The 22,117-nt window shown below is 51.1% G+C and overlaps 1 protein-coding gene across 9 annotated transcripts in view; it reads left to right on the top strand.

Moving 5' to 3' along the window:
* PRKAG2 (protein kinase AMP-activated non-catalytic subunit gamma 2) overlaps nucleotides 1-22,117 on the top strand; it is a 279,228-nt gene that overhangs the window by 103,990 nt on the left and 153,121 nt on the right. For 3 of the 9 annotated variants that reach the window (XM_065884015.1, XM_065884014.1, XM_065884013.1), the window contains exon 1: nucleotides 11,497-11,590. The exons of the other annotated variants lie outside the window; for them this stretch is intronic. In XM_065884015.1, coding sequence (XP_065740087.1) covers nucleotides 11,497-11,590 — 94 coding nt within the window. Of the gene's footprint in view, nucleotides 1-11,496; nucleotides 11,591-22,117 lie in introns of those variants that run through there. 9 annotated transcript variants of the gene reach the window in all.

The following is a 22,117-nucleotide window of genomic DNA, read 5'->3' as shown; positions in this document are numbered from 1 at the left end:
TTGGTTGGAATTTCTACTAAGGAAGAAATTTTCCTTTTCTCCTTATGTATGTACGTAGGTACATACTCATGGGTTTATATTTTATTCAGCAGGTTTCAGTCTGTCATTTTCATGTTTCGATGCTCCAGTTGTCCTGTTGGCCAGCAGGAGCCCCTTCAGGCTGGCCCCTGTGTCTCATGTCTGCCCCCAGCATGCTGTAAGCACTTCTTATTTTCTGGTGCAACAAAACCGTCCCGCCTCATCTTGTGCTTTCCCTGCCACAGTCCCTGAATCAGCCATTTCTCCAAAGAGCCCTTGTTACTTTCAGTGGTGAAAAGTATTTAGAAATAAGATCCAAATTGTGCTCATTGCAACTGAGATGTCATGGCTTCTAAGCCTTCTTGGCAGACGTACTAGAAATACGCTTACGTACAGGAGAGTAGTTGGATAAGATAAAGAAGGTGCATCCACACAGTGGGGTATTAGGTAGCTGTAAAAACAAAATGATACCTTTGAGGTGATATATGGCAAAAGACATGAACAGACAATTCTCAAGAGACGTGGAAATGGTCCTTCAACAGTACGGTCAGCACTTAGGCATCAGTAGACAGCCTGTCCCTAAACCCAGATTGTAGGATTCACCTATATTTTCCTCTAGTATCTGTTATGGCTTAATTTAACTCTTGTGTTCCGGAACTTTTTCATCACCCCAAACAGAAACCTCATACCAGTAGCTGTCACTCTCCACCCAGCTCCTGGCTAAACTGCTTTCTGTCTCTATAGATTTGCCTGTTCTGGGCTTTTCATATAAATGGAATCATACAAAATGTGGCCTTCTGTGTCTTACTTCTCTCACCCAGCATATCATTTTGAAGGTTTATCCACGTTGTAGCATGTGTCAGTACCTCGTTCCTTTTTGTGGCTGGATAATAATCCATTGCATGGATAGACCAGGTTTTGTTTATCCATTCATCTGTTGGTAGATATTTGGGTTGTTACCACCTTTTGGCTACGGTAAGTAGTACTGCTGTGGACATTCACGTGTACACGTTTTTGTTTAAACACCTGTCTTCAGTTCTTTTGGGTAGATACCTAGGAGTGGAATTGCTGGTTCATTTGGTAATCCTCTGTTTAACTTGATGAGGAACGGTGAAACTGTTTTCCATGGTGGCTGCGCCATTTTACACTCCCACCAGCAATGTACGAGGGTTTTCATTTCTCCACCTCCCCTCCAGCACTTGTTACTTTCCATTTGCTGTTGTTATTATTATTGCCATCCTAGTGGATGTGAAGTGGTGTCTCACTGTGGTTTTGATTTGTTGTTCCCTAATGACATGGAGCATCTTTTCATGTACACATTGGCCATTTGTATATATGTCTTCCCGGGAAAAATGTCTATTCGTTTTTTAAGTGCATTTTTTTTTTTTTTAAAGAAGGTGTTGGGGTAGGAGTTAATTAATTAATTTATTATTTGGCTGTGTTGGGTCTTCGTTTCTGTGCGAGGGCTTTCTCCAGTTGCGGCGAGCGGGGGCCACTCTTCATCGCGGTGTGCGGGCCTCTCACTATCGCGTCCTCTGTTGTTGCGGAGCACAGGCTCCAGACGCGCGGGCTCAGTAGTTGTGGCTCGCAGGCTCAGTAGTTGTGGTGCACGGGCCTAGTTGCTCCGCGGCATGTGGGATCCTCCCAGACCAGGGCTCGAACCTGTGTCCCCTGCATTGGCAGGCGGACTCTCAACCACTGCGCCACCAGGGAAGCCCCGGGTGCATTGTTTTCTGTTGTTGTTGAGTTGTAGGAGTTCTTTATATATTCTGGACACTAGGCACTTATCAGATATATAATTTGCAGACATTTTCTCCCTTTCTGGGGGTTGTCTTTTCACTCCCTTAATAGTGTCCTTTGATGTACAAAAATGTCTAATTTTGTTGACAGCAAGGTTTTGATGACCAAAAATACTTAATGTTCTGCTCCTTAGTACCTGGCCCATGGAGACACTCAGACTTGTTGACATGAAGGATGGGGACAGGTCACTGGTTCCGAGGAATGAACCTCTCCTGGGAGGATGAGAGGCCAGGACAGGCCGATGGACAAGGGGACTGTCTCACTACCACCACGTCAGGAAAGGCTGGCTCAGGGTCTAACAGTTCCTTTAAAGCCCCTAGGGAGGGGAGAGAAAAGACAGCAAATTCTCTGGAACATCCATTTCTTTTTTTTTTTTTGGGGGGGGGGAAGAATGAGGGTTTTTAAAATATCTTTATTGGAGTATAATTGCTTTACAATGGTGTGTCAGTTTCTGCTTTATAACAAAGTGAATCAGTTATACATACACATATATCCCCATATCTCTTCCCTCTTGCGTCTCCCTCCCTCCCACCCTCCCTGTCCCACCTCTCCAGGCGGTCACAAAGCACCGAGCCGATATCCCCGTGCTATGCGGCTGCTTCCCACTAGCAATCTATTTTACGTTTGGTAGTGTATATATGTCCATGCCACTCTCTCGCTTTGTCACAGCTTACCCTTCCCCCTCCCCGTATCCTCAAGTCCGTTCTCTAGTAGGTCTGTGTCTTTATTCCTGTCTTACGCCTAGGTTCTTCATGACATTTTTTTTCTTAAATTCCATATATATGTATTAACATACGGTATTTGTCTTTATCTTTCTGACTTACTCCACTCTGTATGACAGACTCTAGGTCCATCCACCTCACTACAAATAACTCAGTTTCGTTTCTTTGTATGGCTGAGTAATATTCCATTGTATATATGTGCCACATCTTCTTTATCCATTCATCCGATGATGGACACTATATCAGGGTATATGCCCAGTAGTGAGATTGCTGGGTCATATGGTAGTTCTATTTGTAGTTTTTTAAGGAACCTCCATACTGGAATATCCATTTCTGCCTTTCATCTTCTGACCCTCAGGAAGTCCTCCTGCTTGACTGTAGTGAGTCTAGTTTCTTCCCAGCATTTCTCTTCGGAGGAGACGGCTGAAAGACCTCCTTTTCTGGCTCACGGGCCTCTCTCCATGAGGAGAACCTTTCACCCTCTTCCTCACCCTCTGACCCTCCGAGGACACTCGACCAGCCCCAAGTCGCCTAAAGGCCGGGACGCTGGGTTCTAGAACATTGGTGAATCAGCCAGTTCTCTTAGATCGTCCCTGAAGGAAGGTTGGGATAAAATGAGAGCCGATGGCGTGGGAGAGGCTGCTACTTCCAACAGTGTTCCTCGACTTTTTTTTTTTTTTAAGCATTTGCTAAAGCAGTTTAGCAATTGAGAATGTGCTTTGCTGACTTTTTTCTGCTGTAGACACTAATCACCATTTACTAGAGTTTTCGTTGTTTGTGTTTTGTTTTCTCCCTTTTACATTTGGGTTTCAGTAAAGTAGTTCAATCATGTGGTTAAAAAAAAAATCAAGCAATACAAAATGATCCAGTATTGAAAGGTCCCTGCCCCACTCCTCCAAAACCCAAAAGGGACTCCTTTACATTATGTACCCCTTCAACTATTGCACAACTTGTCAGTGAGAAACCTTGCGTGTGGTCTTATCACAATACTCACTCCCCACGTCTTCCTCAATTTCCCTCCGTTCTCCTTTTTTTAAAAATCAATCAACATTTTCTTTTGATCGTCTCCTACAGAGTCTTTTTAGACATCCTTTAATCACCCCCTTACAATTTCAATAAAACACAAATACCACATACTATTTATGTGCCGTATGTATCTGTGCTTTATATATATAAAAAGAAGATGTTCCCTCCCGCCCCCAGGAACCAATTTTCACCCTCTTAGGGACAGTATCGCCTCCATAGCAAATGATGCCTTAAGCAGAATTTGAGGTGAGTGATGTCAGTGAGTATGGTAACAGCTGATTCATTTGGGGTAAAGCCAATCTGAATTAGCAAACGATCTGAATTCTAGAATATCTTTGTTATGTTTTGTCAGCCTCAGGAAATGAACCGGCTACAGCAGTTAACTTTCCAGATATCGGAAACGTACGCCCTTAAGCACCCAAACATGCATCTTTTCAAGTGTTAGGTGCAGCAGACGTTTTGCAGTTTTCTTATTCAGGAGATACTAAGTATGATTTCCCTCTTTACAGATGATCTAGAGTCCTTACCAGATTGCCCTATGATGGGCATCCAGACACCGCTGAGACGTGAAGATTGTTTGCAGACTTAGGGACTGAAGGACTTGGGAGTGATCTCTCCTACTGCGAGCCTCCTTCCATGTACCGGCTGTGTGGTCTGCAGCAGTGTTTTGCCTTGAATAGCACCCAGGCTCTCCTCCCTCGAACCGTGCTGCTAAGATGCCGGGGTTCTTTGTGTGTGTGGTTGAAAAGAGTAAATGATTAGGAGGAAAGTCCCTGCGCTCTTCATTCGAGAAATGCAGTGCTTGGGCTTTGAGTGTTTGGGCTCAAGAGCAGGGATCTGTCCCAGTACCTCCGACTCAGTCGAGACCTGGAAGAGGAGCTGCAAACAAGTGGTCCTCCCAGTTCAAGTCCAAGTGCCCCTCCCTCTGCCCGGTGCAGGGCCCAGGCAGAAAGCCCTGCCCCAGCCGCCGGGGGAGGGGAGGCAGCTTCAGAACTGGACTCTCCAGGTGATGCCCTCTGAGGCACACGGGGCCCTCTCCGGGCTGCTTTAAGGTCCCGATGATGCCGTCTGTGTGTAAGATGCTCTGCAGCTGACAGGGTGTTTTTCCTAATTTATCTTGTTTGATTCCCAAAAACCTCTGTGAAATGGGCTCAGGCTGTGTTACGATCTCTTCGACGGGAGAAATGTGGAAGAATAGACGACATAGCTCAGAATCACATGCCGGTACCTGAATCTGTATCGCTTTGAGGTGCTACGTCTGACTCGTCTTTTAAACCTTTCAGGACGTCACCTTGTTGGAGAATATATTTCACCATTCAAAAGGAGCAGATCACAGGCCCATTTCAACTCAGGCTGGTGGATCTAAACTGGTGGTTTCCAAATGATGAAAATGCCAGAGTAGTTGGGGTTCTCCTGGGAGCCCTGGATTCCAGAAAATGGAGACGGTGCTTGGTTGCCTGGGAGATGGGGGCCCAAGTGGACCACACTCGGGCTTTCCGCCAAGTCTGTGAGTTCACGGGTCTTCACCCTTGCCAAGGGTTTTGCACATTCCTCCGGCCCTCTGGCCTTTCTAAGACATAACTTAGAGGGAGAAGTAAACAGAAAAGCCAGACGCTCAGCCTCTAGACCCTTTGGAATCTAGTGTTTGAAAGCCCTTGCTCTGTGGCCTTGAGTCTGGGGTTCCCCCTGGGGCCATCTGAAAGCTGGAGTCGGGAGCAGATCTCATCAACTCTTGCCTTTGGCACCTTCAGAGCCCTTGGCCTGGCGAGAGACCCCAGGGACCGCAGGGCCCACGAGAAGAGATTAAATGAGGTTACCCCTGGGTCCTTCCATGGGGCACGTGGTGCCCCTGAAGATTTCAAGGACAGCTGGGGATTCCACACTTTTGGGGTGCTGCACTTTGGCGTGCTAGAAGTAATTATTGCCATTGGTTTTCGCTTTTTCTGTACTTTCCTGTACTTTGAAAATTAAGATACCCCTGTTGTCACTGGGTTTAGATGTCACTGGTGTGAGTTGAACTCTTCAAGCCGAGGTGGTTCATCTTTGCCCAAAAAAATCACCCTCTTGTCACTCAAAGCGCCTGTCACTGGAGTTCCCGGGGGAGCCAGGAGGCGTGCGTGACCTGGAAGGGGGCCGCTGGTGTGGAGGAAAGGCGTGGGTGCCTGAGTGGGTCGGGGACTGTCATCCTCGGAGCCACGGCCTCATAAACAGCTCTGGGGAAGAGGAAAGGAAGCCCCAAGGAGGTGACATATGATCTCACTCAGAGTCAAGTGCCACGGTGACCTTTAGAACTTTCCATGAAATCCAACACGGTATTTTGCAACCGGCAGGAGAGCACCAGCAAATGCGCTAGCGGGCGCGCAGCCCCCCTTTGCTCTGAGCACCGCCCCCCCAGGCCTCTTACGTAATGGGGTTTTGTTTGGCTCGCGGCCTTTCAGGGGTCTGGTGCTTTTCAGGTACCGTCACGTGGTCTGTAAAGGTGACTGAGTGCATTGGCAGTGGATGTGTCTTCGTTTCCTTTTCAAACATCCCAACCCAGAAGAGGCAGCCCGGCGTCCTAAATGCCACTGGATGGGGGACCGGCCGACCCGGGCTGCCAGTGCAGCCCCGCCACTGGCTCCCGGGGGATCTTGGGCAAATCGTTTTGCTTCTCTGAACCTCCGTTGCTTTTGTTTCTTAAACTGAATAGTGAGGGCTGGCCTCCCTACCTCACAGCCTGGTTGAGATGAACCAAGGAAAGTGCTTTGGGAAGAGCCTGGAAACTCAGTACACACGGAAGGCCCTGGTCTCCACCGGGATGCGCCCTCCTGCCGCCAGCCCTGCTCTGCCGCCTGGTTCCGCCTCCTCAGGCCGGCAGCCCTGGACGCTGGGGCGCAGTTGAGGGGTGTGTCTGGAGCCGGGGGTGAGAAGTGGGGAAGGTCTGCACTGGGTCTCAGCCGCTTCTCTCTCATCCAGGCCTCTGGTCACCATCTTGGCGAGATTCTTTGCAGCAGCGCATAACCTAGCACTCCGAGAGGCTTCCGTGACAAGGGAGGTTTGGGCCTTTAAATTTTGTCATTACTATTACTTTTATTATTATATGAAAACTGGAAATCCAGAGGCGGGGTGGACTTCAAGGACGATTGCTCCTTGGGGTGCTCCGTGGGCCGCCCAGCCTGGGCTTCTGATGGGAGGACAGTGGGCCTGTTTCCACGGCCACTGGGTCCTCAGCCATCAGGGCCTCCTGCTGCACATGCTGGGGACGGGGCGGGTGGAGGGACCAACAGATGCTGGGCATCAACTGTGGTGTCCGCACGGACAGATGACAAGTCCGGGGGTCTAGCAGGAAGCCAGCGATAGCCTCCTGGCTCAGTGCCTGTTCCCCACCCCGTGCTGTGAGAACAGGCCTCCGGATCACCAGCCGACAGCTGCCAACGGTTGAACTGGTTTACCCGCATCTGGGGTCACCAGGGCCTCCAGGAGAAATGCAGCACGCCACGCGGAGGCAGTGGGCTGTTCCGTTCTTGCATCTGAAGCAGCGGTGAGCGGACACCTGTCTGCAGCCCCCTCAGCACCCCTGCTTCCCCCCCCTCGCGCACCCCCGGCAGGCCCATCTCATAGACAGTCACCTCCACACCTGGCTCTTGACCAGGATGTAGTATCCAGATGTGCAGAGGCCAACACACCTGGTAAAATCCGAAAGATCGGGTACCTGGGCCCATTCCCCATCGTCATGCTGAGGGCCTGAGCCCAGAAGATACCCCTTAGGGTCAGTGCAAAGCTTTGGCTGATGGACGGCAGGGGAGCCATTAGCACAGCCTCCCTGGGCTCCTGGACGGTCAGGAACAGGATACACTGCCCCCAAGGTAACCAGAGAGCGCAGAGCACAGCCCGCGTCTGGCCTACCTGCCTGCTTGTGAGCCACCTCTAAGGAGTCGTTCAGAAAGTACTGATTGTGTTTCTCCCATCAGGTCAGATCCCCGCTGTCAGGGAGCTTTCCGTCTGGCTGGGGAGAAAAGAAACACAAAATGAAACAAGCTCACAGCATGCAGTGTCTCCAGGGAGTATTCTTCAATACCATTTCATTTTTCGAGTTCTCCAGGGTGGTCTTATAGTTGAAAACCCAGAAGAAGAACAAAAACGAAATGCAGTTGGAGTTCCCTAAAATTCCGCCCCTCCCCAGATCCTGTAGACCTAGTGTCGAGGCAGTGATCTGGGAAGCCTTGTTCCCTCAGCCTGGGGAAAAGTGCTAAAACATAAAGGCTTCTGCTGCCCCCACTACCTATTCCAGGCTTCCGGGTGTAGCAGCCACCAAGAGAGTGATCTGTAAAGTAGGTTCCAGAAATACATTTTAAAACACCGTTCCATCTTGGAAGCCACTAGTTCCTTCTATTTCAGCTCTTCCCTTAAAAAAAAAATAAAATAAAATCCCCAAGTGTGGAAAGCATTCCATGAGGACGTATTCCTGCCAGCTGAATCATAGCTGCGTGAAGGAGTTTCACCTCTTGTTCATTTGGGACCATCAGCTGGTAGAAGCCGCGAAGAAGGGGTGGTTAGTCCCCCTGAGAGCGGCCACTGCCCCCAGCCCGTTGGTCAGACGCGCTAAAGGAAGTGTCCTCGGTCACTCAACCTGCAACATGAGTGTCGCCTTGCCCCGTGCACCTGCACGCATCTCAGTGGGGCAAAGGCGTTGTCCCAAGTTCAGGAATTTCAGGCATGTGTGAATCGAACAGAGAGACCCAGTGGTAAGAGGGCCGATTGTAAAATGCCTGGGAATTTGGCAAGCCCAGCTGTGCCATGTTGGTGCCCTGAAATGGACCAAGGTTGGAGTGTTTGCACCACAGAAAGTGGCAGACCCTACGAATCAGTCCTGCCTCTCCCTGCCCCACCCCGCAGCGGGATACCTGTTCAGGATTTCCCGCACGCAGCTGCGTCTCCACTCCTGAAGTCCACTGTCACCTACAGCCTTCTTCTCTGCTCTTGGGTGAAGCTGACCCCGGGAAGAGCATTTTGAGTGAGGTCAAAAGCGCACGTCGGTGTCTCTTTGGAGCCTTGTGTCCACTGTTAAGGTCATCATGTCGTCTCGTAGCTTGTCTTAGAGCTGCACTTAATTAACTTCACCTCCTTCCATCCAAATCTTCCCAGGATCCACCCCGTGGGACAGAGAACTGCTCTGCGCCCAAAACGACGTTTTGCTCCATCAGGCCACCTCCACCGTGTCTTTTCAGAATATCCTGTTACCATCTCAGTAACAGAGCAGTGACCCCAAATGACCTAGGTAGTTCTTTTCTTCGCCCTGCCTGAGCTGCCATGTCCTTACTCCCCTCTACGAAGGCACTGAATGTTCCTGTTGAATGAATCCTTGGCGTATGGAGCCCACAGCTGGGCAGCGGCCGTGAACTCCAGCCCCGCAGGGAGTTATTCAACTTTAAATAAAATGGTGTTAATAATACCTGCCCCCCAGGTTTGTGGGAAGGATGAAATAAAATCATAATTGTGAGGTGACCAGCACTTCACCTGGCATATGGTAGGCACAACGCAAATGGGATCTACGATTTTCCTAATTACAATACAGTTCTTAGAGGACAAGAATGTCTTTGAATTATTCATAGCACTAATCCCCTCCATCAACAACTGTCCTGCACATTTGGTAGAGGTTTAATAAGTACTTGATGAGTGAACAGCCGTATAAACTATGTACAGCACCATCAGACATGCCCGAGTTGCTGTTTATTTCCCACACGAATTTAAACTCATTCTCTTTTAGTTGCTAGACTTTGAAATGTTATCCTTTCTACCTACTTTATCATAAAGTCCAAGAATCTTGCGTCGGCTTAGACAAAGCCTTTCATTTTCCTTTTAATCGAACACGGTCCTTTCTTACTGGAATCCTTGTTTCGCGATTTTGCCTAAGGAAGTTCTGCTTTGTTTTATTTTATTTTTAAATCAGGAGAATATCTCCATTTCTGTTAAGAGCTGAACTGATTTTTTAAAAAGAGGAATTCTAAATATGAAACTCCAACACCTACCTTCTTAGACTTTTTCAGAGCTTAATCACAGTAAATTTGGGCTACCTTTTTTTTTTTTTTTTTTGGTGGCACCAGGCCTTAGTTGCGATATGCCGGCTCCTTAGTCGTGGCATGTGAACTCTTAGTTGCGGCGTGCACGTGGGATCTAGTTCCCCCGATCAGGGATCGAACCCGGGCCCCCTGCCTTGGGAGCGCGGAGTCTTATCCACTGCGCCATCAGGGAAGTTCCTGGGCTACCACTTTTCACACAGATATAATCCACTGGTATACTGGAGGACCCAAGTGGAGGTGGGTTTTGTGACTTGTTTTGGAAAACTGGGTTCATCCACAGGCTCAGTGGCGGCCTGGCCCCTCCTTTTCTCTGGACCTGCCAACACTCAAGGCCAACTCAAGCTCTCCTTTCCAAGCAGGGCCATGCGATTGCCTCTCCGTCCGTCTGTGCTAATGACACTTGTCCATGCTGGCCGCTGGCCATTGGTCACACATCGCTATTTTATGTAGTTAGTAGAACAGTTTATCTTTGTCTTTCCAAGTCGTTTTCAAATTCCTTGAGGGCGTGACACATTTCCTTTGTTTGTTCAATGCATCCTGCCTACAAAGATTTGATCACTGGATCTCCATCAGTCCCAGCAGAAAGAAAAGTCACGGCAAACGGCCATTAGGCGTTCAGACTTCTGGAAGGAGACAAAATCCTAATACGAGCAGGTCTCGTCTTGGTTTAGAGGGGAAACTGGGGTCGGAGACGAGGAGTAACTTCCTCAAGGTCACAAAGGTAATGAGTGGCGGATTTCCGTGACTTCCCTTTAGTCTAGTAGAAGATATCAGCAAAAGAAATAGAAATTTTTTTCCCGTATCTTTTTTTTTTTAAGTTTTGTTTTTAGTTGCAAAACATGTACATACTAGAAGGTTTTTGTTTTATTAGATCAGGGGTTTGGCTTAGGGTTCAAGGAGGTTAGAATTCTAGTCCTGGTTCGGCCGCTAGTTACAAGACTTTGGGCAAGTCACACCCCCTTCCGGAGCCTCAGTTTCCCCATCTGTCACGGAAAGGGGGTTGGATTTGATCCCCTCTAAAATCTCTTTGGGTTCTGTCATTCTGCAATTCTTAGCAAGTCCAGGGCTCAAGATCCTCCCGTTGGATTCCAGGGGACCCCATGTCCCCTGCTTAAAGGTGGTCTTGCGTCTTTCAACTCAAGGAGCCACGAGCTGAAGTAGATCCAGCGATTTCCAGCCCAGGGACCTGTGGCTTCTCCAGCAAGAAGCAGCCGGAGCCTGCTGACCCTGGGGAGCCCTGGAACACATGAATCAAAATAGTTGTGTGATGTCATGTCATGATGGGAATGTGCTCTGGCCAATTGGTGCCAAGAATTGTCTGGACGGGGTAGTTTCCTTTTACAGTCTTTTTAAAGAGACATCTGCAGACCTGCACATGACCGGCAGGCCTGCCCTCCTTTCGCCTATTTCGTCTTCCCCCCCTTTTTAATTTTAAGGAGGAAAAAGCCCTGAGCGTCTGAGTGCGTGGCAGACCTTAATGACATAAACAGACCCACGGCGAGGCCCTGCGTGTGCTTCCAGGAGCTTCTTGCCTACTTAAGGGCAGCAGCCGCTCTGGCTGCGGGGCTGGAGGTGCAGAGGTGAAGACAGCCGAGTGTCTCTCGGGGAGGAAGCCCTGCGGTGGGACCGCCTGGCCTGTCCCACGGCTGCTGGCCCCGAGGGTGGCCCCTCCTGCGTTTGCTGGAGACCCTGGCCAGGACACCTGGCCTTCCGGGCTGGGGCTTGAGCGCACGCAGCATCTCTGAGCTCTCGGGGCCCACACCTGCCGGCTGATGCAGTGCCTCTCCTGGCCCCTGGCCACCTGAGGCTGACGCTGCTCCAGCACGTCCTGGCATGCTCACCTGTCCCCGCTCCTGTGGCCACAGATCCTCATGAAGCGGTTCGGCAGCCTCAGGGGGAACAAGAAGCACAAGGACCCAAACCGAAGCACCGTGCGGCGGCAGTCAGAGCCCCATGGCCTTTCTGGTAGGACACTGCCCTTTGCCCAGTTCTCTGCTGGTCCCCTGGGCGTGTGCGTGTGTGTGTGTGTGTGTGTGTGTGTGCGTGCGCACGGCACACAGCCTCCTAAGTGACAGCTGCGTGAGGATGTAATTGCTAGGCAGTAGACAGAGGGACAGATTGATGTGTGTCCTTATGGACGGCCCTGCTGCTCATGAACTGCCCAACGGTGCTTTTCCTGAGGCTGTTTTCTCTAACTTGCCCTAATGAGGTTAGTGATCAATTGGACTGTCATTCATTTAGGCAAAACCAGAGGCCCGGGGAAAAGTAAGAATGGATTGGAACTGTTATTTGCAGCTGTTAAGAATGAAATGTGCGTGTATAGAGAAAACTAGTGCTGGGGCTCAGGGAGAAGGAGTTCCTCTGTCCCCCTTTGCCCCATAGCTGTGTAATCAGGCAGGTCAAGGGTTAACTGGGGGTGGGGGGGAAGACCGCCTGCCTGATTTGCGTCCCCTGGGAGAGAAGCCTGCTCTGTGGTCTCCCTGGCCTCTGGGACCTTCTACAGCTTCTCCCAGTACAGGGGGTTGGGACCAGTGTGGCTGGAATGTGGGATGAAGCACCTGCAACTCAGTATTTCCAGCGACCTGTGGGTCTGCGGGGCGGCGGGGAGCGGGGTGCCTTTCCCTGGCTGGAGTCAGGCAGGGAGATTCCAAAGCATTCGGAGCTTCCCGGGGGCCTGGCTGGGGCCTGCGCACCCACAGTGAGGTGGTGAGCCTTAAGAATCGGAGTTCACCTGCCCTGGACACTACTGCTTGTATGACATGGGATATTCCTAAACGCTCAGTTGTAAGACGGAACAACAGGGCCCTGTTCACACGGCCCGGTGGTAGCAAAGATGGGGAAAGTTGTCGGGTGCGGTAGATTGTGTCCCTCGAGTAGAATGCGACATGGTACCTGGCAAAAAATACTCGTTATGTGTAGTAGGGAGATGGCTTTGACAAAACATCTGGGCAGTATGTGAAAACTAGAATACAGGCATACCTCATTTCATTGCGTTTTTTTTTTTTTTACAAATTGAAGGTTTGTGGCAACCCTGGGTGGTCCGATGACGATCAGCATTTTTTTAGCAAGGAAGTATTTTTATTAAGGGATGCACGTTGTTCTTTAGACATAATGCTATTTTACTGCATATGTAGTAGCTACATTAGAGCGGAAACATTACTCCTCCATGCACTGGGAAACTGAAACAAATCGCGTGGTTCCCTTTTTTGCGATACTCGCTCGATTGCAGTGGGTTGGAAACCGAACGTGCACGATCTCCAAGGTAATGCCTGTAGTAAGAAAAGAAAAAGGTAAATATAAAACTTGCCGACTACTTCTGGAATTACTTCTGGAAGCCTCTAGTGGACCTAGTGTGATGGTGATGACCCCGGGGGAAGACAAGCAGAGGAGACAGCAGCCCTGGAATTCAGGGAGTTTCCTTGTGAAGGAACTAGAGAGTAATATCTAATCGCATTGCGTGCAGAGGTGAATTTCTGGAGGAACACGGTGCCTGGCCTGACTGGGTGGGGGATGACAGACTCCCTGGACTTAATTAGATGTGGTTTTAAAAGGAGACTCTTCTTTTAAATAATAAAGTAATAAACATTCATTTACTATAGAATTAAATCCAAACCTATTATTTAACTGAAAGTCTGTTTTTGCTAATGGGCACAGGTGGGCCCATCATTAAAAGCCTATCCTTTGCCAGTGGTTTCTCCCCTTGTGTTTAAAATCTGGCTGTCATCCTGTCTCCTCTGCTTCTGAAATCAAAAGTAACGTTTGCATGTCGACCAGGTTTCACAAGTGCTCACATGCAAATGCCCAGCTCTGACCGCAGGGTCAGAAAAATCACAGCTGCTTCCAGAACCTTCCTCTGGGATTTGGGAAGCAGCCCAAGTATCCTGATTTTCCTTTTGTGGGGATCCCAGTGGGAGAGCAGTCCAGAGCAGGGGCAGATGGCAGGTGCTGGCTCCTCAGTCAGTGCTGGCCATGGATACGCCAAGTGAAAAAAGCCTGAGACTGTGGACCGACCATCCTCCCAATCCCTGCCTGCCACCTACACCTTCCCCACCGGCAAGACCCGTATAACCATCCCTCTCTAAAACCATCCCTATTGCCTATTCGGTGACCTCCAGTCTTCTCAGGGACAGGGACCATGTCCCCAAAGCAGCGTTCCATCCGTCCTTCTGACCCCGATGCCTCCAAGCATCACAGGCTCTCACTACAGAATCGCTGGCTATGGAATGGATTGAAACGGTGTCACTCCAAGGTTATTCTTGGTTCTCCAGCAGCATTGTTGTTTTTTTTTTTTTTTTTCCTAATTCCCTTCTAGTATCTCCCTCTCCTTCCTGCAGTTATTCCTGTAGCCAGAAGTATTTCAGAGAAGGCCTCTTCTTCCCCCTAAGAAAGCTTCCATGAGGGTTGTAAGAATGTCTGTCTTTTACTCATTCTCCATCTTCCCCAAAACAAGCGAACGTAGGTCGTCGGCATGATTCCACGTGCTCTTTGGCCTCTTCTGTGGCCCTATCAGTTTTTTCCGGGAACCACTCCCTGTATCCTCTGCTCCAGTTCAAGGTGGAGCCATTCCTCACACACGTGCACGCACGCATGCGCACACACACACACACACACACACACACACACACACACACAGCTGTCCCTGTAGCCACTTGAGCAGCCAGAACCTCCACGAGAGGGAATCAAGGCCTGGCAGATTGGCAATTACTGAGCCCACTTATGTTTGCTTGCGGCTGGCATTTTTGTTTGGAAGTAGTGGCTCTGGCTGGAACCTTGAACACTTCAAGCCTTGTGATAAAATGCCCTGGAAAGTTCTGATTCACGAAGAGCTTGTCCCTTTCAGCCCCAGAGCTTAGCGCCCGCCCAGCTCCCCATCCAAAGCTAAGAAAAGCACGTCCCACCGCAGGTGAACGTGCGCCGTGGGGTAGACCAGTGACGATCTGGACTTACGCCTTTCCTTTCAGCCTCTTTGGTCAACAGAGGTCCAGATTATGTGAACAAAGAGCGCGTGGCAATAGTAATAAAAATGTAAAAGGAAGATTAGGAAAGGATTTTGCTAATCAGATAACAGAATTGACCATAGCAGCTTTTCTGCCCTTTGCAGTTAGAGGCGAGTAATTAAACAAAAGTTACCTGGAGTCTTAAGAGATCCCTTCTGAGGGCCGGTGCTAGAGCCGGGAAGCCAGCGGGTGTGTCAGGACGGTGGCACTCTCTCCCCAAGCTGCCGGGGTCCAGGTGACACTGGAGAGCAGAGCCTCTGGCGAATCTTGCTTTGCGTGGAGCCTCATCCTAGGGATGAATGCACAACCACTTCTGGAACAAAACCCCAGAGTTCCTCCTGCCCAGAGTCACTCGTCACCCCAGCACTGCCTGTCCCAGTCTGTTGTCCCCTGTTAATGCCAGCGGAGCCCTCGGCTGGCTGTGCCACTGGGGCAAGCGTGGATCATTCTTTGCCTTAAGCAGCGGGCAAGGCTGTTGTCCATCCTGCCTCCCCCACTGTGTCCCCCCCTCCCCCGGGGTCCTGTGCTCCCTGCCCGGCCCCTCATGGTCTCCGTGCTGCTTCTAGATGCCCACCTGCCTGCCTGGCTCCTGGTGTCCAGATCGGGGTGGACTTGAGAGATCCCAGTATTCATTCAGTCACTCGTTTGAATATATGTATTTAGCTTTTTATGATGGAAAATTTCAAGCATACGGAGGAATAGGGAGAATGGAGTAATGGTACCCATCTTCAGACTCAGCAATGAGAAACACTCTGCCAGTCCCACCAGTGTCTGAGCTGCTCTGTGCCAGCCCTGGGGGCACAGACACCAGTCCGCCCTCCCAGGGCAAACCACTGAGGTGGTTTTCTAAATTGTGGTGAAATAGACAGAACGTAAGATTTACCATCTTATTTTTAAGTGTACAGTTGACTGGCGTGAAGTACATTAACGCTGCAGAGCAGCCGTCACCACCTGCGTCTCCAGAATCGTCCAGCATCCCCAGCCGAACCCCTGCACCCGTTGAACAACAACTGTCCGTTCTGTCTGCCCCCCAGCCACGCCCCCCCCCCAACTTCCTGCCTCTGTGGACCAACTGCTCCAGGTTCCTCGTACGAGTGGAATCACCCGGTATTCCTCCTCTGTGTCTGGCTTGTTCGACAGCCAAGCGGGTTTTCGTTTGCGACGCCGGGCGGTGGTGAGCCCAGTGAGGAAGAGGCAGGAGGAGAGGTTGGCCGGCTGGGCGGAGGGCTTGAGTGACAGGAGGGGTGGGCCGTGCAGACCTCTGTGGTAGGTCCTTCCAGACAGATGGGAGGCTCAGGCCCTGCGGAGGGAGACACCTGGGGCGGTCCAGGAGCGCCAAGGGGCCAGTGTGTCTGGCCAGGAAGCAGAGCAAAACACTCAGCGGGAGGACAGGCACAGAGGCTGGTTTACTCACCGTCTTGTGGGCACAGGGCGTGAGATGAAGCCCCTGGGGGTCTCGAGAAGAGCACTGCTGGGCTCTGGGGGCTGGAGACTTGCCCAGGGCTACAGCATCGTGAGGGCAGCGCTGGGACTGGAGTCCGTGCCCCACCCCCTCCGCAGGCCCCGTGCCTACCCAGAGCCGCCAACCCCGGCTCCCATTCTCTCTGTGCCCACACAGAAAACTCTGGAGAGGCAGCACCTCGTTTGCAAGGAGTGGGGATTTCAGAGTCCATAGCGTTAGAGGCAGAAGCACTTGGGGTCAGAGCAGAGCGTTCACCGGTGCTCCTAGGAGGAGCGGTCATCTGGGCTAGAAATCAAATGAGGCCTGGCTCCCCACCCCCCGTCCATCCCATCCTCAGCCGAGTTCGAGGAGCTCATCATTCCTCTGCCCTGTTTTCCTCTGTGTGGCCGCCACCAAACGCTGCGTGGCGGGTCCTGGACCAGCCCCGGGTAGATGACAGGTGGAAGGAGGGGCCCAGGCAGGGGCTTCCCGGGAAAGTCTCAGTTAAGCACTTCCGGATTCATCCTCTCCCGGAGGACGCCCTGGATCACCGGCGAGTCAGCCGGTCACCACTTGGCAGGCAGGCAGCCGGGCTGTCGCTCTCGTGTCCCTTCTCCCCGTCCTGCCCCCAGCAGGACAGACGAGGACCGTTCTCGCCACAAGGTGGCCCGATGGTGGTGGAAACGGTGACTGAAGTGAGTGCTTGCGAGCTGCCAGCAGGAAGTGTGGTTTGGGGAGCTGCTTTCCCTGGGGGGATCCCGGTTCTGGACAGAGAGGTTGACCCCGGACATGGTGTGTCTGTGATTCCAGGACTGAGGATGTCTGAACGTGTCTGAAGACGGTAGGACACGATCGCAGAGCCTGGTGGAATGTTAGAGAAATAAGGGAGAAAGAAGATTGGTGAGAGGGGGTTTACCTCGCATAGTGACCCTGGAAAGTAATGGAGATGCCTCGGGGCCGGAAAGCCTGGCTGAGGTTGTCACTGCCGCTCGTCACCCAGACCCTCCCAGCGGGACCTGGACCAGGGTGGGCCTAAGGGCTCAGGGACCTCGGCACCCAAGAAGGCATCAGCTGGGGCTTCCGGCATCCAGACCAGATTGAGAACCTGGGGCATTTAAGGAGAAGGTGCATTCTGTTCTCAGGTCATAATTTGTCTTTAATGATTGAGAAGGAAAATGCGCACGGTCCAAATCCTCTGGAGAACCCGAGCGCCACGATGCTTCTGGTACTGCTGCGGCCCGTGGCCCTGGCACTGCTGGCCTCTGCAGGTGACTCCTGATCGTGGCAGTGGTCCGGGGTGTAACCCCCAGGAGGGAGCGTGTCCCCTCCCAGGGAGACCCCCAGTCAGACCTGTGGAGTCCAGGGTGATTGGCACCCCGGAGCCACGTGCTGTAGTGTGGGTGGGCCTGCAGTGAGCCCAGGGTGGAGGCACGGCACGCACCTGGGGCTCCAGGGCCGAGGGCGCTGCTGAGATGAAGAGGTGGACGTGGCTCAAGGCAGATTCAGGGAGAGTTTTGGTGACGCAGATATAACTAAAATGCTTTGCTGAGAGAGGTAACGAAAATCAGCTAATACTCGTGATTTCACAAATGCACAGCAAATAAGTGATCAAACTGGTGGGGCTCAGCCTAGCCTGCATTCAGCCTTCCTGTGGCTTTCACGTCTGTAATCCGAATACCAAAGCCAAGACCTTTCCTCCTAGAAACGTTCAGCTCTGCTGGGGACCCGAGGCCGAGAGAAGCAGAGGACGAGACCCTGACTGCTGAATCCTCAGGCCTGGGGGCTGCTTGTCTCCCTCTGTGCTTGGTACTCAGGAGAGGGGAGGCCTTGGGAGATCATTCAGATATGTGTGCGCTTCTGCAAGGGTTTCTGAGAAATTCTCTGTTAGAGTCAAATGCGTGCTTTTCCTTGCAGCAATTCTGTTGACAAATAATTCACTGTGTATGTATATTGGGAAGCCGTTTCGTGTCTGCCAGTACAGAGCAAAGAAAGAAAAAGAGAAGGCCTGGTATAGATGATGGGGAGGTGTATTTTTTTTAATTTAATTGTATTTTTTTTTTTATACAGCAGGTTCTTAGTAGTTATCCATTTTATACATATTAGTGGGAGGTGTATCTTTAAATGTAGGTTTTATTGTTATTCAGGTGAGGTGAGGCCGACAGATCAGGAGAGGACGCCACACAACAGGCAGCTGGTTACTCCCAGTTCCCAAGAGGGCGCGGGCACGGCAGCCCCGCAGGGAAGCCCCAGGATCCGTCAGGGACAGAAGGAGCGAGGGGAGAGCAGGCAAGGGGCTTCCCGGGAAAGTCTCAGTTAAGCACTTCCGGATTCATCCTCTCCCAGGAACCTTTACTGTGGTCTCCATGGGAAAGTCAAGGTCAGTCAGAGTAAGCAGGTGTAGGATGGGCTAGTTTGAATTTCAGCAGGCGCTGGGGTCTCTAGTTGTCTAGTACCTGCCCCTGGGATCGTCAGGCAGGGGGATAGTACCTCCTGGACTCTGTAAGAACCAGCTGACAGGGTGCTCCCCAGTATGGGCTGCGGACTGGTTTGTTTGCAGATGAAAGGCCACTCCCTGTAAGCACCGGCTCACCCTGGCAGTGGCGGGCTCTCCCCAGTCAGCGAGGCCGCACGTGCCAGAACGTCAAGACTACAGAAAATGAGAACACGCAGTCGATACAAGATGCTACTCCCTTGGTTCTCACTTCTGTAACTTTTTTTTTTTTTAATTGGAATAGAGTTGACTTACAGTGTGTGTTAGTTACAGGTGTACAGCAAAGTGAATCAGTTATACGTATACATGTATCCACTCTTTTTAGATTCTTTTCCCACATAGGTCATTACAGAGTATTGAGTAGAGTTCCCTGTGCTGTACAGTAGGTCCTTATTAGTTATCTACTGTATATACAGTAGTGTGTGTATGTCAGTCCCAATCTCCCAGTTTATCCCTCCCCCCCACCCCCGTGTAACCGTGTTTTTCTACATCTGTGCCTCTCTTTGTTTTATAGATAAATTCATTTGTACCCTTTTTTAGATTCCACATTAAGCGGTATCATATGATATTGTCTTTCTTGCTCTGACTTACTTCACTTAGTTCGATCATCTCTGGGTCCACTCACGTTGACGCAAATGGCATTATTTCATTCTTTTTAATGTCTGAGTAATATTCCAGTGTGTGTGTGTGTGTGTGTGTGTGTGTGTGTGTGTGTGTGTGTGTGCCACGTCGTCTTTATCCAGTCCTCTGTTGATGGACATTTATGTTACTTGCATGTCGTGGCAGTTGGCTTTAACTTCTAAGTGTTTTCAACTCCACTGGGTAGCAATCTGCCTGCCTTGAGAGCCCAGTCTCCAGCACAGAAGGGAGGAGGGGCTGGTGTCCCCAAATCCAGACGCCCTGGACTCCTGGGCCTGACGTGCCCAGCAGCTCAGGCATCTGAGGAGCAAGGTAAAGGGCTGTCCGTGCCCGACGGGTCTCCTTCAGGTCCTCCATCCCATCTCCAGGCCTCCGAAAATGCCTGTGAGTGACCGCACACCAGCCCGTGGGGGCCGCCTTCACCCCATTGGTCATCAGCCCTATTCCACGAACCAACCACGTGCCTGCTCTTAGTGTGGCCGGTGGACGTGTGAGGAGTGGGTTCTGAAAACACACGTGGCCGGGGATGCTTTAAGCCACTTTTACATGGAGTCTGGGAGTTGCCTAATTGTGGCTTAATTTCTGGATAAATAAGGTGATGGGAAGGTGTGGCCAGACCAACATAAGGGCCCGTTGGGGATACGGCATCACCTGTGGGCCCTCGGGAGGCGCTCGGGTCGCTCCACGTCAGGGTTTCCTTGGAGCAGAGCTCCGCTCACTGTCCTGACTTCCCCGGGTCTGGCCCCTCAGCCCTGTCCTGTCTGTCTTTTCTCCCTGGTTCTGCACCCGCCTCGGCATCCGCCGTGAACATCACGGTTCTTGTGGTTCCCACCTGCTGCTCCATCTCCATGGCTCTCTCTGTTAACGTATTCACTGAACACATCTATTAAGCTCCTACCTTGGGGTGTGGGTCTAGCTGCAGGGGACAGTGGTGAGCTGTATAGATGCAGAACAAATACGCATAAATAGTAGTTAATGTATGATGAAATATTAAAGAATAAATCGAGATGTTGTCAGAAGGATGGATTTCGTTGTGCAGGAAGGCTGCTCCAGACAAGAGCAGGCTCTAGAAAGTGAGATCGGCACCCAGCGGGGAGGCGAGGGGAGGAGAGGGGAGCAGAAGGGGTCCAGACGGGAGAAGCTGTGTGCAAAGGTCCGGGGCAGGCCCGGCCTGGCACATGGAGGGACGTAAAGGGGTTCCCAGAGCCCGGGGGGATTCAGGGGTGTCTCTGGCACCTGGAAGGTCATCCTCAGTGGGTACCACGCAGCTCAGCATCCCTCACAGACATTCGGGGAAGGTGATGGCCATCACTCCCCAGCTGACCGCCCCTGCTGAGATCAGTGTGGCCGTCACTGGAGGCAGGTCCACGTTTGCAGGATCTGCCTGATGAGTGGCCGGTCTGTCGGCAGCACAGGGAAGGGAACGGTTCCACCCTAGAAAAGCAGATTTTCTCCCAAACAGCGCACAGTGGATCTCTTCTGGAGCTTCTGCCGTGCAGTTGCGGCAGCCCCTAATCCACCTCTGCTTCCTGGGAGCGCCAAGCGCCCAGCTAACAGCGGCCCTTGAGGAGTTTGCCCTCATTCCAGGCTTCTCTGGGTCACGTGGCTGAGAAGGGCCCTTCTGGGTCCACGGTTGTCTTCAGAAGATAAAGCGAATCACACGAACTCTACTTTTCCTGCCACCTCCTCCTCTAGGTCCACTGCCCTGGAGATGTTCTCTAGAGAATCTTTCCTGGGCTCTCCAAGACCTGCCTCAGTCTCACTTATGTTTGAATAAAACAGTAACTCAACACAGAGCCTAATTAATCTGGCTGGGCTGTCTCATTAAACTCCTCAGGCATGGAGACTGTCTCATTCTTCTCTCTGCTTGTGACAGATCTCTCTCTCTCTCTCTCTCTCTCTCTCTCTCTTTTTTTAAATTTATTTAGTTATTTGGCCAGGTCTTAGTTGCAGCAGGATCTTCGTTATGGCACGTGGGATCTTTAGTTGCGGCACGCGAACTCTTAGTTGCGGCACACGAGATCTACTTCCCTGACCAGGGATTGAATCCAGGCCCTCTGCATTGGGAGCCCGGAGTCTTAGCCACTGGACCTCCAGGGAAGTTCCGTGACAGATCTCTTGTTACTCTTGTTCCTTTTCCCCATGTTCCTCAATAACAGGACCTCAGTTTCATTTTGTGGCAATGCACATGGCTTAATACGGCATGTGACAAAGTTCTTCAGTGAGCTCTATGTGGGAATGTTGTTTACACTTACGGGAAAGACTCTTAAAAGGGGGAGAAGTGAATCCCCCTTCATTCCTTTTACCTTTCCCCTGCCTTGAATGTAGATGTGATGGTTGGAGCCCTAGCAGCCATCTTGGATCAGAAGGTGACCACTGAGGATGGAAGACACAGAATGAAGTTAGTGGAGAATAAAGACAGGAGCCTGGGTTAACATTGTACAGCTGCCATAGTAGCTCTGGACTGCCTGTCTTTCAGACATCTTTTGTGTGATAGAAGAATAAACCTCTTTCTTGCTTAAGCCACTGTTATTTTGGATTTTTCTGTTAAATAAGGACAAACTTAACCCCAACTGATATAGCCTAACATGCAGCTGGATCCATACCAGGCACTCGGTAATTACTTGAGGACTGAGCAAGTGATCTGTGAGCTTCTCCCGTGTGTAGGTGTGGCTCCTTCAGACCAAAGATACCGAGGCACAGGCGGGTGAGGGCTGCCCAGACCGAGATGAGGGCCCTGTTTCTGAGGTCATCCCACTGACCTTTGTCCAGCTCCATATTCCCTAGAGCTGTGTGCTCACTATACTGCAAGCAGACGCTCTTTAAGGAAACTCTGATATTCTAAATTTAGACTAAAAAATATTAGGTCTGTGGATGCCTTATACAAATAGGTCATTTCTTCGGATTGCCCTGTCCTTGTCTGT

Source organism: Phocoena phocoena, chromosome 9, assembly GCF_963924675.1.
Source record: "Phocoena phocoena chromosome 9, mPhoPho1.1, whole genome shotgun sequence".
In the NCBI taxonomy this organism is placed as follows: Eukaryota; Metazoa; Chordata; class Mammalia; order Artiodactyla; family Phocoenidae; genus Phocoena; species Phocoena phocoena.
This window is presented reverse-complemented; position numbering and strand designations above follow the sequence as displayed.